General features: G+C 46.0%; 1 protein-coding gene and 1 pseudogene across 1 annotated transcript; both read left to right on the forward strand.

The window, feature by feature from the left end:
- Nucleotides 1–221: 221 nt before the first annotated feature.
- On the forward strand, nt 222–7206 carry LOC101524523 (zinc finger protein 45). Its single transcript, XM_012930608.3, has 2 exons — nt 222–504; nt 5031–7206. Exons 1-2 carry the CDS (start codon nt 360–362, stop codon nt 6842–6844), a joined length of 1959 nt encoding a protein of 652 aa, XP_012786062.3. The 5' UTR covers nt 222–359; the 3' UTR covers nt 6845–7206.
- A 3723-nt stretch (nt 7207–10929) lies between these two features.
- Nucleotides 10930–12904, forward strand: LOC131482162 (zinc finger protein 234-like; annotated as a pseudogene).
- Nucleotides 12905–15664: the final 2760 nt, after the last annotated feature.

A 15664-nucleotide genomic window follows, 5' to 3' on the forward strand; every position in this document is an offset into this window, starting at 1 on the left:
TCTCCACCACCTGCACACTTTCTTTCATAATATTTGTCTTGCATGACCTTTTTGAAGCCGCCATGTTTGCTTTTGGAGGAAACAAAGCAAAAGACAAGCTGAACGGTGTGTGCATCATGATTTTGAGGCTGTCTGTTCTTTGACATAGAGATGTTCACTTCATGGAACTTATCCCAAGAAAATGGTTAGACACATGGGCCAGCAAGCAATTACCCTTTGCAGCATTTAGTAGGAAAAGAAGAAAAAAATTCTAAAATATAACCTAGGTTTGAGTAAAGTTGAGAGTGTGGTCTGAGAATCTGGAACCACGATGTTCTGAGCTGTCTTCTGGCAGACTTTTGTCTCAAGATTGGGGTTGCATGTGCTTGACCTTGCAGGAGATGGTGACCTTCAGGGACGTGGCCGTGGTCTTCTCCGAGGAGGAGCTGGGGCTGCTGGTCCCCGCGCAGAGGAAGCTGTACCGCGACGTGATGCTGGAGACCTTCCGGAACCTGCTCTCCGTGGGTGAGCACAGGCGCCCCCTCGTGGACTGCCAGCTCCCTGTGATAGTTCTGTCCTTAGATGATTGATTTATTTGAAAGGCAGAGTCACAGAGAGAGAGAAAGAGACAGATCTTTCCTTTATTGGTTTACTCCCCAAATGGCCTCAAAGGCCAAACTGGGCCAGGCCAAAGCCAGAGCCTAGAATTCCATCCCTGTCTCCCATGTAAACTAAGGGTTCCTAGCACTTGGAGCACCTTCTGCTGGCTTCCCAGGTGCCTTAGCGAGGGAGCTGGATGTGAATCAGAACAGCCAGGAGTCATACAGCGTGATGCCATCCAAGGTGGTGGCTTACCCTGTGGCGCCACATGCCAGCTCCACATGCATGTTTTGTAACTGAATCAGCTGACAGCATGACTACTGTGCGGTTTCATCCTTTCTGAAATCATTGTCTCCCGTGAGCAGTTATGATGCACTGTTAGTGAATTGTGCCAACGATTTTAGTGAAATGAAGTGTGGTAGAAAACAGCAGAGCCATGGTAGGCACTGCATATCACGAGCTGCAGCTTATTGCCAAGAGCCACGTGAGAAACAGTGAAGAGGAGCCTGGCGCAGTAACCCAGTGGCTAAAGTCCTCATCTTGCACTTGCCGGGATCCCATATGGATGCCAGTTCATGTCCCAACTGTTCCGCTTCCCATCCACCTCCCTGCTTGTGGCCTGGGCAGCAGTGGAGGACGACCCAAAGCCTTGCAACCCTGTACCCACATGGAAGCCCAGAGGAGGCTCCTGATTCCTTCCATTGCAGCCATCTGGGAAGTGAACCAGCAGATGGAAGATCTTCCTCTCTGTCTGATCTAAATCTGACTTTTCAATAAAAAATAAATGAATCTTTAAAAAATACATATAGCGAAGAAAGCACCGGGCGCATTCACAAGGACTGCACCTTTGTACCTTCAGCACCTTCCTCAGGCCATCATCAGCTTGAGATAAGCTTTCCAACCTGACCACTCTGAGGGGGTGGAAGCATTCAGAGCCTAGAATCCCACATCTCACGGAGGCTCTGTTTGTAGCTGTGACTGTATTGGGGGTGATTTTCCCTGCGACTTTCCTATAGTGAGATCCTGTGGACTTAGTGTGACACTACTATCAAAATTATGATATCATTAAAACTTTTTATTTTGATGATCTTTACATAGTTGATTAGGGCTCCAAGGATCAAGGGCTACAGGAAAGTGGGTAAGACCAGTGTTTCCATGTTCTCTTTTTTTCTTCCTGTATCTGGGGGAAGGAGAGAGACAAAGGGAGAAACCGTACCCAGCCTCCCAACCATGCCAGGGTCCCCGATGTGGGGCATGCTTTAAGGCACTGCTCAGGTGGTTTCGATAGTTCAACTGTTCTGAATTGCTGTCAATCTCGCCATTCTAAGCATGATTAAAACTCTCCAGACTCCACTGGCTGACAGTCCACCTTAGTGTTTCCACTTGCCCAGATTTTTACTGCCAACACTTGGCTGGGGTAGTTGATCAATTTGTTCTATCCTCTCTTGTGGTAGCAGGTGTCCTCTGCAGGCTCCAGTGTACTGCCATATCCTCCATGTGTACCTGGATATGCTGTCCACTGCTCCAACTGAGCCACTGAGGAGGCTTAGCTTTGACACATGCACTCCATGGTCAGACCATGAAACCTGCAATTCTCTCTATGGTTGGGGTTCTGAGTCCAGCAGTTTGGGGGGATCCCCCAAAAAAACTTCATCTGAAGTGATCTCAGAGCAGATTCTTCTGTGTGCTTGCCAGTACAGGGTCCAGCACAGTCCATCGTCCCTATTAGCCTCTACATCTGCTGGTGGCAATTGCTGGGTCAGTCCTGCCTCCTGCCCCTCTTCTACACAAACTAATGGGTGTTGGAGCCCATTCCATTCCTGCCCACCACACGCTTGACTGCGTAAACCGGTGGGAGCTGCAGCTTAATTGGGATGACTCCCAATAACCCTCACCAGGCCCGCCCCCTGCTTTGGTTCCCATGCTGGCCAGTATGTACAGCAGACTGATCCAGTCTGTCCCACATCCCATTTAGCTCACATACATGTCAATGGACATTGAAGCCTAGTTCAACCCAGCCAGCTCCACTATCCAGCCCACACACTTGCTGACCATGCCACTCTCTGTCTAGTCATGCCTGCCGCAGTCCCGGTTCTCATTCTCACCAGAGTGGCAACCCAGGAGGGAGGTTGTTTCCCTAATGGGCCCACTCCTGGATCATGCACTCTTCAGGTGGTTCTGTAGTTTGGCTTGACAGAATGAGCCCCATGTGCTAGCATCTGCTAGCTGATGCTCTGGCAGAGCCCAACCAACCCACACTCACTCTGACTTATCCTGCACCAGTAGGAACAGTCAACCCAGCCTGGCTTTTCCCTGTTCCTGCTCACATGAGGCCAACAAGTGTTGTAGCCCTGCCTGGTCTGGTCTACCCCAATCCCAACTCACGCTCTCCAGTGGGAGTGGTGATCCAGCAGGGGAGCCCTCCACATCTCCCTACCAGCTTTGCCCCCCACCCCACCTTGCCCAGGTCTTGTGTGTGCTGGTTGGGTGCTGCGGCCCAGTCTGGCGTTACCTGCCTCACCTCAGCTTTTGCCAGTGGGTGCTGTAGCCTGGCCTGGCCCGGCCCACCCCAAATTCCAGCTCAGGTTGGTGGGGGCTACAGCCTAGCCCAGCCCAGACGACACTCAGTCCAAGCCCTCATGTGGTGTGTGTTGTGACCGAACCTGGCCTGACCCACACTCCATTCTGGTGCTCAGATTTGCCAGTGGGTGATATGAACTGGCGCTGCCTGGTTTGCCCCTGACCTGCGCCATATGTATGCTGCTAGGTACTGTTCCCTGACCTGGTCTTGGCTATTCCCTATTGTGGTTCTTGCATTCACCTGCAGGGACTATGTCCTGACAGAGAAGTTTACCAGGCTCCTCCATCAGAACCTCTTCCAATGCCAGATCTTGAGCACACAGGCGCGTCCACGAGCCAGCCCTACTCAGTCCACCTACGGATCTAGCAGGAACAGTGGCCTTTTCTGACCAGTCTTCAAACCATTCCAGTTATTATTGTTGGGTGTTACAGCCCAGTCTAGCCTGGTCCACACGCATACACAGCTCATTCCTGGCTCAGCAGGGGCAAAAACCTAGCCTTGCCCGTCCTACACCTACCTTGGTCCTCACCAGTGGATGCTGGGGTCTAACCCAGTCCACTGCATTCAGCCCCAGTCCACACTTGTGCAGAGGTACACTGTAGCCCTGTCTGGACCAAAACATGGCTCTCCTTCCAACTCCGTGCTTACCACTGGGAACCACAACCCAGCCAAGGCATCCCCTTGCTCCCCAACCAGGTCTGTTCTCAGCTATAGATCTTGCATGTGATAGTGGTTGCTCTGACCCAACTTGGCCTAGTCCCTCACCTGTCATGACCTTTGCCTTTGGATGCTGTAGTGTGGCCTGACCCAGCCTACCCCAAGTCCTACCACTCGCTGGTCGGTGCTAGAGCATGGCCCTGCTCCGTCTGTTCCCGTCCCAGGTTCATGCGACCTGGTAGGTGTGACAACCTAGCTGAGCTTGACCTGTGCTCCAGCCTGGTTTCTGCTCTTGCCAGTGAGGTAAGGTTGGCTCGGCCCTGCCCAGTCTGGCCCCTTCCAAAACCAAGCCACACATTAGCCAACAGTTGGAGTTACCCTTTCAGGCTGCTCAGCACCCAGGCCTGGAACACGTGCTCATCACTGGGAGCTGTGACCCCAATAGGGGAGTTTCCCAGGTTCCCCCGCTTAACCCATTATATCATTTTTGTAATATAACTTATGCTTTGTTCAGACATCCATGAAGTGGGCAGCATGATGTGCGTGCTCTTGGGCAGACACCTGTTGCAGCTAAAGAGAAGGCTTTTAGATAAGTTGCTTGGTTAAGACTTCCTAGGAAGGCATTTCTTGCTCTGCAGCCACTAAATTTCTAATTTTTTTGCTTATTTCTAAAGTTTAGTGTGATTTTTTTTTAAAGATTTATTTATTTTATTGCAAAGTCAGATATACAGAGAGGAGGAGAGACAGAGAGGAAGATCTTCCGTCCGATGATTCACTCCCCAAGTGAGCCGCAACGGCCGGTGCTTTGCCGATCCGAAGCCTGGAACCAGGAACCTCTTCCGGGTCTCCCACGTGGGTGCAGGGTCCCAAAGCCATGGGCCGTCCTCGACTGCTTTCCCAGGCCACAAGCAGGGAGCTGGATTGGAAGTGGAGCTGCCAGGATTAGAACCGGCGCCCATATGGGATCCCGGGGCTTTCAAGGTGAGGACTTTAGCCGCTATGGCATGGCGCCGGGCCGTAGTGTGATTTTAAATGGTTATTCATGTATAGTGAATGGAAGGCCAAGCTTTGGGGGCATCTTGGTCATAACATGACACCTGATGATGAAGGAAAATGGAACCTTTTCCTGGTTCAGCAAAGCTTTGGGTTGTGGGTCCAAGCTCACAGGACTGGCATTCCCATGTGCCTTCCAGATTCTCTTTTTCCTTTTCAGGAGGCAAGACTCCAGGTGAGGTGGAGAATCTGCAGGAAGTGGCACTAAGGTTCCTGCCACAGGAAGAGATTTTCTGCCCACAAACTTGGCAACAAGTAACTCAGGAGTTAACCAGATGTCATGATTCTGTGGCAGATATTCAAAGAACTGGCTCCCAGCTGAAGAAACAGGGTCACACCCTTCGTAAAGACAAGTTCAGCAAAGGCTTTAATCAGAGTTCACACTTTCTGATGCAGTACAGAGTCCATGCTGGCGACACACTCTGCAGAGGGGAAGCATGTGAGAAGGGCTTTGTCTGGGACACTCATCCTCAAGTCAAGCCAAGGGCCTGTGCAGGAGAGAAGCCCTACAAATGCGAAAGGTGCAATCACACTTTCCGTCGACGTTCAAGTCTTCAGGCCCACCAGAGAGTCCACGGTGGAGCGAAGTCAGGCAGATCGCATGCTTCCTGTAAAGGTTTAGGCCGGATGTCACAAACTCACCATACTCAGAGAGTCCTCACTGGAGAGAATGCATACAAATATGGAGAATGTGGGAGGAGCATCGGGGGAAAGTCATATTGTCAAGCTCCTTCAACAGGCCATGGAGGGAAGAAGCCCTATATATGTGAGGAGTGTGGGGAAGACTTCAGCGAGCGCTCATGTCTCCAGGCCCATCAGAGTGTCCACACTGGGAGAAAACCTTACAGATGTGAAGAATGTGGCAAGCGTTTTAGTTGGCAATCACGCCTGCAGGCCCATCAGCGAATCCATACTGGCGAGAAACCGTACAAATGTGATGCATGCGGCAAGGGCTTCAGTTACAGCTCACACCTGAGCGTTCACTGTAGAATCCACACGGGAGAGAAACCATATAAATGTGAAGAGTGTGGGAAGGGATTCAGTGTGGGTTCACACCTTCAGGCACATCAGATAAGCCACACTGGAGAGAAACCCTACAAGTGTGAGGAGTGTGGGAAGGGCTTCTGTCGGGCCTCAAACCTTCTGGACCATCAGAGAGGCCACTCTGGAGAGAAACCTTATCATTGTGATGTGTGTGGGAAGGGCTTTAGTCGTAGCTCTGATTTTAACATTCATTTCAGAGTCCATACAGGCGAAAAACCCTATAAATGTGAGGAGTGTGGGAAAGGCTTCACGCAGGCCTCAAATCTTCTGGCCCATCAGAGAGGTCACACTGGAGAAAAACCATACAAATGTTCTACCTGTGGGAAAGGCTTCAGTCGGAGCTCCGATCTTAACGTGCATTGTAGGATCCATACAGGAGAGAAACCCTATAAATGTGAGAAATGTGGTAAGGCCTTCAGCCAGTTCTCAAGTCTCCAAGTCCACCAGAGAGTCCACACTGGGGAAAAACCATATCAGTGTGCAGACTGTGGGAAGGGATTCAGTGTGGGCTCACAGCTGCAAGCGCATCAGAGGTGCCACACTGGAGAGAAACCCTACCAATGTGAGGAGTGTGGCAAGGGCTTCTGTCGGGCCTCGAATTTTCTGGCTCACTCAGGAGTCCACACGGGAGAAAAGCCATACCGATGTGACGTGTGTGGGAAGCGCTTCCGACAGAGATCCTACCTTCAGGCCCACCAGAGGGTGCACACGGGAGAGAAACCCTACAGATGTGAGGAGTGTGGGAAGGGCTTCAGCTGGAGCTCGTATCTACAAGCCCATCAGAGAGTGCACACGGGAGAAAAGCCCTACAAATGTGAGGCATGTGGCAAGGGCTTCAGCTGGAGCTCGAGTCTTGTAATTCATCAGCGAGTCCATGCTGCGGATTTGGGTGACAGGGACCTTCCTTCAGAGAGTCCTAGCAGGAAGTGAGCTCTGTAAAGTTACATATGTAAGTGTGCCATGTGGGTGCTGAATTATTCCAATGATCAGAGAGAGGTACCATAGGAGGCAAAACATTGGATGCCTAAAGGGGTCAAAGCTTAGCCAGAGCTTAACATGTCACCACAGCCTTGTTGAGAGTGGAGCCGGACAAATCATTCAGAATCTTGACGTTGGCAGTGAAGGGGAGTCTGACGTGGAGTTAACCTAGGAATGCCAAATGTCTGTTCCACTAGGAGACGAACTCCACCTAGAGGGCTCGGGGCGTGGCTGACTGCCAAATCTACCATGTCTTTTCAGTGCCTAACACATTGTGTGCTTTTAATAATTGTTAAATGAGTAAAAACATTTGATTTTTTTGTTCAGTTTATAATTAAATATTTATTGAAAATTCCGCAAAGCTTAGAAGACATCGAAGTTTGACATAACAAGGTCATTTTCCCAACTGTGTAGGCCCTGTGAGCTAATGTTTATCCATGTGGTGGTTGCAGCCCACTGATGGGTACGAAAGTTGGTTTAGCTGTTTGTGACCAGCATTTTTGTATGCTAACAGTACTTAGTTGAGGTCATTTGCATTTAACAACACAATAACATTCATAAATTCACTTATGGCTTTCTAGCTTGACAAATGTATTCATTTTCATAAATCAACATATGCACAGTTAAACATAACATTTTCTTGTATCCATTTCCAGTCATTCCCACCATCAATGCCAACAATTATAATTTCTGTGTTTTTGGTTTTTGTTATTTTCTTATTTAAAAAAAATTTTTTTCTATTATCAATTCTGCTTTGAACTTGATGTAGATTGAATATATACTCTTAGGTCAGAGTTTTTACAATTAATTACTGCGGGGTCTCTGCCACAGAATTCCTCTAGTGCTCCGTTGCCGGAGCAGGTGAGCCTACTGCCTACCATCCAGCCTGTGAATCCAATGATTCACTCCCCAAGTGACCACAACGGCCAGAGCTGTGCTGATCCGAAGCCAGGAGCCAGGAGCTTCTTCCGGGTCTCCCATGTGGGTGCAGGGTTCCAAGGCTTTGGGCCATCCTTGACTGCTTTCCCAGGCCACATGCAGGTAATTGGATAGGAAGCGGTACTGCTGGGATTAGAACCGGCGCCCATATGGGATCCTAGTGCATGCAAGGTGAGGACTTTAGCCACTAGACCATGGCGCCAGGCCCACATGTTTACTGTTTTAAGTAACACTGAAACAATACAATTTTTCTATATAACTTTTCCCTAGAATTCAGTTATGAAAACAGTGTGCCCATTGTTCTCGGTGTATGAAAAGCTCCATTTAGAAAGGACTCTTCCAGGGCTGGTGCCTTCAACAGGCTAATTCTCTGCCTCTAACCACCAGCATTCCATATGGATGCTGGTTCAGGTCCTGGCTGCTCCACTTCCCATCCATCTCCCTGTTTGTGGTCTGGGAAATCAGTAAAGGATGGCCAGAAACCTTGGAACCCTGCACCCATGTGGGAGACCCGGCTCCTGATTCCTGACTTTTGATAGGCTCAGCTCCAGCTGTTGTGGCCATTTGGGGAGTGACCCAGTAGATGAAACATCTTTCTCTCTCTGATTCTCCTCCTCTCTGTAAATCTGCCTTTGAATTAAAAATAAATAAATCTTAAAAAAAGGAAAGGATTCTTCAGGCATGTGCCAGTGTCATAACTGATCAAAGAACAAGAAGATGCTTAATAGAGAAATGAATTTATAACATACACTGTGACCATCACCCACACTTTCAGGATGATGTACTTTGTTTAAGAATACAGAGCCTTTTATGTCCCCAAAAGAACCCAGGTGTCGCACAAAAGCTTTCATTAATCCTTATCTTTTGTGAAGCTAGCAGTTCTTAGAGTAGGTTTTCTAATATTAAGTAAAACTAAAAAATGTAAGGGAGAAGGTATTAACAGAGTCTTGGTATGCTTTGATCCGTTATTTAAACTCAAGGAAAGCAAGAAGAAAAGTTAGTATTGAGACCAGGGACGCTGTCTTTTGTTATTTTTAACCAGAGGGAGGTACAAAGGAGAGATAGAACCAGGGCATTTGGTCTTCTGCTTGCTGTTCCAGGGTTAGTCACAAACCTAGGGTTGCTGGCTTGTGAATAGCTCCCTTGCCCACCGATGTGCTCAGTCCCTTCATGCCACATTGCCTGTTTTACAGCTAGAACATCCAGATGTACATGGCTCAACTCAGACTATGTGCTCTTTGCGCCAATATTGTGGGTGTCAAACCAAGATGAAACCAGGTGAACTTAAAAGTTTAAGATCACACAGCCACCAAGGGGTATACTCATGTGGCATGTCTGAGACATACTAACTCCAGACCCATGACACTGATGGTGGAATTAACAGATAGGAGTGTGAGCCTTGGGGGGTTCTGAACTACATGGCTATCCAGGCAGGCTATTGAAAGCTTGTGGTTTGGCATATCTCAGTGAAAAAGCTTCATGGAGCATCCTGAGTCTGTATGTCAGAGGAGAAAGGTGGATGGTCTTAAGTGTGCTGCTCTGAAGTTGCTATCTGTTCCGAAGTAGAATGTGTCGTTAACAGTTCTGGAGGACGACTTACCAGCACAAAGGGACATGCAAAGAATGTTGCCATTGTACTTTTGGCGAGACTGAGGAAAAAGTTGGTGCATGGCCTTGGCTGTGAGATTGTCAAATGGTGTATGTTAGCAGTTCAACTTTCTGCCCTTTTGTCCTTACAGAGGAAACCTGAGAGCAAGAGCTAGACTTCCACTCTGCATTAATGTTAAATGTATATTAGTATGCTATTAGGTATTTCATGTTAATTGTTCCTAGGTGGAAGTACCTTTCCCATAAAATGACCTAAGGCAGAGTTAATTGTAGGCTGATTATGAAACATCTGCTGAAGCAAAGGAAAAGGTGGCTTTTAAAAATTCTTCATTTATTTATTTATTCAGGATTATTTATTCAAGGAAGATGGGAGAGAGGAAAGGGAGCAAGAGAGAGAGCAGGCAAGCCAGCTCCCATCCAATGATTGATTCCCTGCATGCTCACAGTGCCTGAGGCTGGGCTGTGGTCAAAGCTTGGAGCTGGGGAAGCAGTACAGATTTCCTGTGTTGGTAGCAACAACAGTTATTTTTTTTTTATTGTTAATTATTTTGCATTATGTGACAGTTTCATAGGCTCTGGGTATCCCCCCCTCCCTCCCCCTCCCCTCCCCCCGGTGGATTCCTCCACCTTGATGCAGTATTACAGTTCAAATTCAATCAAGATTCTTTCATTGCAAACATATACCAAGCATAGAGTCCAGCTACTTATTGTCCAGATGGGTTGAACAACAACAGTTATTTAACTTGTCACTGCTGCCTCCCAGGGTCTGCATTAGCAAGGAGTTGGAGTCCGTGTTGGAGCTGGAACCAGGCTTGCATATGGGATGCAGGCATCCTGAAGGGAACCTTAATTGCTAGATCAAATGCTTGCCCTAGAAGTACTATCTTAATAGATTTATTTGAGAGACTGAGTGACACAGAGTAAAAAATTCAGGAGTATTGAATATGTAAATATAGTTATTTCAATGTATTTGTTGATTTGGATATACAAATTGAGCACTCAAGCTGCAAAGTAAATACTGCTTTTCCTTCTAATTCTTATTAACTCTTATCTTCATTATTCTATAGCCTCATAATTTTACAACTACAGAATCACTATGTATACTCTATACCAGCTTTGAAATTAAGTGAACAATAGGTTAGTAGTTTATTTTTATGTTATCAAAATTTAAGATTAAGTCTTTAGCTTCTACATATGCTAAACATTGGAGACTTGGTGTGTCTCAGGTCTTATTAAAAATGTATGGGGGTGAGTGTTTGGCATGGTACTTGGGGCGCCTGCCTCCCATATGGGAGCTGCTTCCTAATTCAGCTTCTTGCTAACACACACCGTGGAGGCAGCAGATATTGGCTTAGGTAGTTGGGTTCCTGCCACTCATATGGGAAACCACATTGAGTTCTGGTTCATGGCTTCAGCCTGGACACCTTGACTGTTGTGGGCATTGGGGAAATGAATCAGTGGTTGAAAGACAAACTGAGCTCTTCCTGGAGTCCTTAAGTTTCAGAGCTTTCAGCTGAGTGTTACATTGTGAGAACTCTGAGCAGAAACTTCTGCCATCCACATCTCTGAATTTTCTGACCTCACAACAGAGAAGATCCAATAGAGATGGAGACCATTCCAGAAACAGAATCACATGAAGAACATTCTTGTGAACAGATCTTGGAACAGCTTGCGAGATCTCAAGATTCCATGACAAATCATTTTCAGTTCCCCACACAAGGTGATTCTTCCTGCCCAGTTGAGACAGGACTGCATGTGACTCATAGGACAAACATCTGTCCAGTACAGTGAGCATAAGAACTCCCTCAATGATGTCTCCAACTTTGACCTCCATCAGCAGTTGCACTTAGAAATCTCATATATGTGATGAGTGTGGGAAAAGCTTCTGTTACAGCTCAGCTCTTTGTATGCATCAACATATTCACGTGGGAGAGAAATGCTATAAGTGTGCTGCATGTGATAAAGAATTCAGTCAGTGCTCATACCTGCAAGCTCAACAGAAAGCCCACATTGTGGAGAAGCCATTCAAGTGTGAGGACTGTGGGAAATGCTTCAGTCACAAATCAACATTTACCATTCATCACAGACTACACATGGGAGAGAATCCTTACGCTTGCGAGGAATGTGGGAGGACCTTCATGCACAAAGTCTCACCTCTAGGAGCACCAGAGAATCCACACTCGGGAGAAACCATTCAGATGTGATCCATGTGGGAAGAACTTCCAGCACAGATCAGCCTTCAATAACCACTGCATGGTCCACACAGGAGAGAAACCATACAAGTGTGAGGAGTATAGGAAGCAGTCCATTTTTTATTCATTAATTACATTGTATTATATGACACAGTTTCACAGGTACTTGGATTCTCCCCACCCCTCCCCAAACCCTCCCCCCATGGTGGATTCCTCCACCTTGTTGCATAACCACAGTTCAAGTTCAGTTGAGATTCCCCCGTTGCAAGCATGGAAGCAGTCCATTTACAGCTCAAATCTCCACCTCCATCAGAGGGTCCACACAGGAGAAAAACCTTACAAGTGTTTATTCAGCCTTCCCAATTTCAGGCCCATCAGAGGGTCCACACTGGAGAGAAACCGTGTGTGTGTAAAATGTGTAGCAAGGGCTTCGTTTACTGTTCAAGTTTTCAGGCACATCATGGAGTCCACACTGGGGAAAAACCATACTCATGTGAAGAGTGTGGCGCTTCAGGAGGCACTCCCATTATCAAGTTCGTCTAGTTGTTCATACTGGAGAGAGACCCAATAAATGTGAGGTATATGGAAAAGCCTTCCAGCAGAGTTTGTACCTTAAAATCCTCCTGAAAGCTCACAGTACAGAGAAACCGTACAAATGTGAGGAGTGCGGGCAGGGCTTCACTCAGAGTTCATGTCCCCAGACACACCAGCTGACTCACACTGGTGAGAAGCCATACAAATGTAAGAAATACGGAAAGGGATTCAGTAAAAGTCCAGATCTCAAAATCCCTTGCAGGATACACACAGGAGAGAAACAGTACAATTGCATGGAATGTGGGAAGGACTTCCGACAGGCTTCCAATTTTCTGGCCAATCAGAGTCCACAGTGGAGAAAATTCATTCAGATGTGATGTGTGTAGGAAGAGCTTTGGTAGGAGTTCACACCTTTGAGACCATCAAGAAGTGCACACTGGAGAAAAGCCATACACATGTGAGGTGTGTGGGAAGGGCTTCAAGTGGAGCTTGAATCTCGACATGCATAGGAGGGTGCACACGGGAGAGAAGCCCTATACGTGTGGGAAGTGTGGCAGATACTTCAGTCAGGCCTCCAGTCTTCAGCTTCATCAGAGTGTCCACACTGGAGAGAAACCATACAGATGTGACAAGTGTGGCAGTCTTCAGTCGGTCTTCACAGCTTTAGGCACACCAGAGAGTTCACACAGGGGAGAAACCTTTCAGCTGTGAGATATGTGGTAAGAACTTCGGTCGGTGAGCAAACCATACAGTTCATCACAGAATCCATATTGGTGATTTATCCCGAAACAATAATAGAAGTGGTGAGAATGTTGGATATTCCACACAGGAAGAAAATTCTATAAAGAAAATGTTTTGAAGAATCCAGTGTCTTGTGAATTATTCCAGTCATATCTATGGAAAAGCACTGTTTCATAAAATCAGTGTTTCAACAAAGTTCCTCATGTTTCAATGGCCCATACATAGAAGAGAACTCTTGGGGTTGATACAGTAAGTGCTTCAATCTATATCTAGACCTTTCTTGAAGTTTCACAGATAGCTTGCAGAAGCTTCATGATGGCAAAATTCAGTGTCTGCCAGAATGTGAAGATACTTTGTTCATTGCTGAATCTACATCATCTTAGCGTTGCCAAGTCCTTCACAGGCTCTCAAAATTTATTCATTTCATTGAGAAAATATGTAATACATGAAAATTGTGATCCTCTTTAGTATCGTGTGTTTGTATTCACAACAGGTAACCTGAAAGTCTTAGTTCAGAGAGACAGCTTTGAAATGTAGAAATACTACAATTTGCAATACCAACTTGGTAATGCCTTGTTATAGTTAGCTTCTTTTTTCCCCCAATCCATCATCACATTGGTTCCTATCTTCTCAATCTTGTCTAATGCTATATTTAAAAAGATTTATATTTTATTTATTTGAAAGGCAGAGTTAGAGGGAGAGAGAAATCTTGCATCTATTGGCTTATTCCCAATATGACCACAGCGGTTGGAACTGTACGAAGCGGAAGCCAGGAGCCCAGAGCTTCATGCAGTTCTCCCACTTTGGCGCAAGCATTTAAGCCATCTTCTGCTTCACAGACAAATTAATGGAACTGGATTCAGAGTGGAGCTTCTAGAACTTGAATCAGCACCCTTATGGGACACCTACATGCAAGCAGTGGCTTCACACGGTATGCCACAGTGTTGACCCCATCTGTTGGTCTCATACAGTAAAATCCAATGATCTTTTGGAACAGAATAGGCTGAAAAATGGACTTTGTTGATCTTACATGCCACACAATTGACTATTTTTTTTTTCTCCACACTCTTAAGGCAAAGTCAAGTGTTGGAATTACTAGTGACATTTTTCTTTTCAAGGTTATTTGAAAGATAGAGCCATAGAGAGAGGGAGACACAGATTTTTTCATACATTGGTTCATTCTCCAAATGGGCACAGCAGCCAGGCTAAAGCCAGGAGCCAGAAGCTTCTTCCAGGTCTCCCACATGGATTCAGGGCCCAAGTATTTGGGCCATCTTTCCTTGGCTTGTTAACAGGGAACTGGATTGGAAGTAGAGCGACTGGGACTCCAGTCAGAGGGTTAACACAGTGTGCCACAACTTCAGTGTTATTTTCAGGACCTTGTCAACAGAGGTTGTATGTAGTAAATTACCTTTATCACATTCTCTATTGTGTAGACTCTCCAGTGGGAGAAAGAGTAACAAAAATTAACACAACTTGGTAAATTTCATCAACTATTATTGAGGCATGACTGATTTTCCTAGCCTTGAGAGTAAAAACTACTTTTGCAAGACAGGTTCACTAGTGTGTATCAGAATGTAAAATGTTCACCCCTGTGAAGGGGAAATCTTAGAATAGGAACTTATGATTAGGAAATCAAATGAGTAAGAACCATGTTAAAGATGAACAGCTCTGTAAAAGTAGAACTGTCAATAGGAATATATTTAAAATTAAAAGCCTAATTTTATAACAACATTCATTAAAATGATGGCTGAAACTTAGGACAACAGGATGTAATGCTTTGTTCTGTGAGTGCACTTTAAGCTGCTCATGAGAAAATGGAAAAAGTTTATTTTGGTGTGAAAAATTGAGATCTGCAGTTCCTTATATATTTCTTTCATGAACTTTCAAAGACCCCTTATGTGCTTGGGTGTATGAATTAAAAAAATTTTTGTACCAAAATAAACTTTTTTTTTTGAAAGGCAAATCAAGTTTATGGAGAGGAGAGACAGAAAGATCTTCCATCTGCTGGTTCACTCCCTAAGAGGCCACAACATCCGGAGCTGATCAGGAGCCAGGAGCTTCTGGGTCTCCCACGCAGGTGCAGGGTCCCAAAGCTTTGGGCCATCCTCGACTGCTTTCCCAGGCCACAAGCAGGGAGCTGGATGGGAAGTGGAGCTGCCGGGATTAGAACTGGTGCCCATATGGGATCCTGGCGCGTTCAAGGTGAGGACTTTAGCCACTAGGCCATGCTGCTGGGCCCCTGTTGATTTTTTATTGTGGCTTTTCATTTAAGGGGATGCATAGGAACTGTGTAATGGAGACTATCATATCCAGATGTGAGGATACAATGCAGTATGCTTCTCTACTCCCACATCAAAGATGGACTCCCAATGAAACTGTTTACTAGATCTTGACAAAAGGATGCTGGACTCCACCATTGTCCATGCCCGCAATCATGGACATACGACTGCACATGAGGAACTATATACTATAGTAATGATTTAGCGGAACTCAGTGAGGGGAGAGAGTAAAAGGGAAATTTTAGAGCCTATGGAAGTATTTCATAAACTGATAACAATAATGATAGAAATTAGTAAAATTAAAAAAATTCCAGGGTGACACTACTCTGAATTAAAAAAAAATTTACCTACAAGAACTTCAGCAAGCAGAATTTGTTCTGATTTTAGTAAAACAATATACATAATTAAATATGTGTTTCCTTTTACCTCTGAGTTGTAGGGTTCCTTCTTCATTTTTATTTTCATATTTATTTATT

The sequence above is a fragment of the Ochotona princeps genome, chromosome 16 (assembly GCF_030435755.1).
Source record: "Ochotona princeps isolate mOchPri1 chromosome 16, mOchPri1.hap1, whole genome shotgun sequence".
Classification (NCBI taxonomy): Eukaryota; Metazoa; Chordata; class Mammalia; order Lagomorpha; family Ochotonidae; genus Ochotona; species Ochotona princeps.

Excerpts from the sequence above, each read along its gene's own strand:
- LOC101524523 (XM_012930608.3), top strand. The coding sequence starts at position 360 with ATGTGCTTGACCTTGCAGGAGATGGTGACCTTCAGGGACGTGGCCGTG. Across the intron at positions 505-5,030 it reads CCGGAACCTGCTCTCCGTGG|GAGGCAAGACTCCAGGTGAG; the intron begins GTGAGCACAGGC and ends TTTCCTTTTCAG.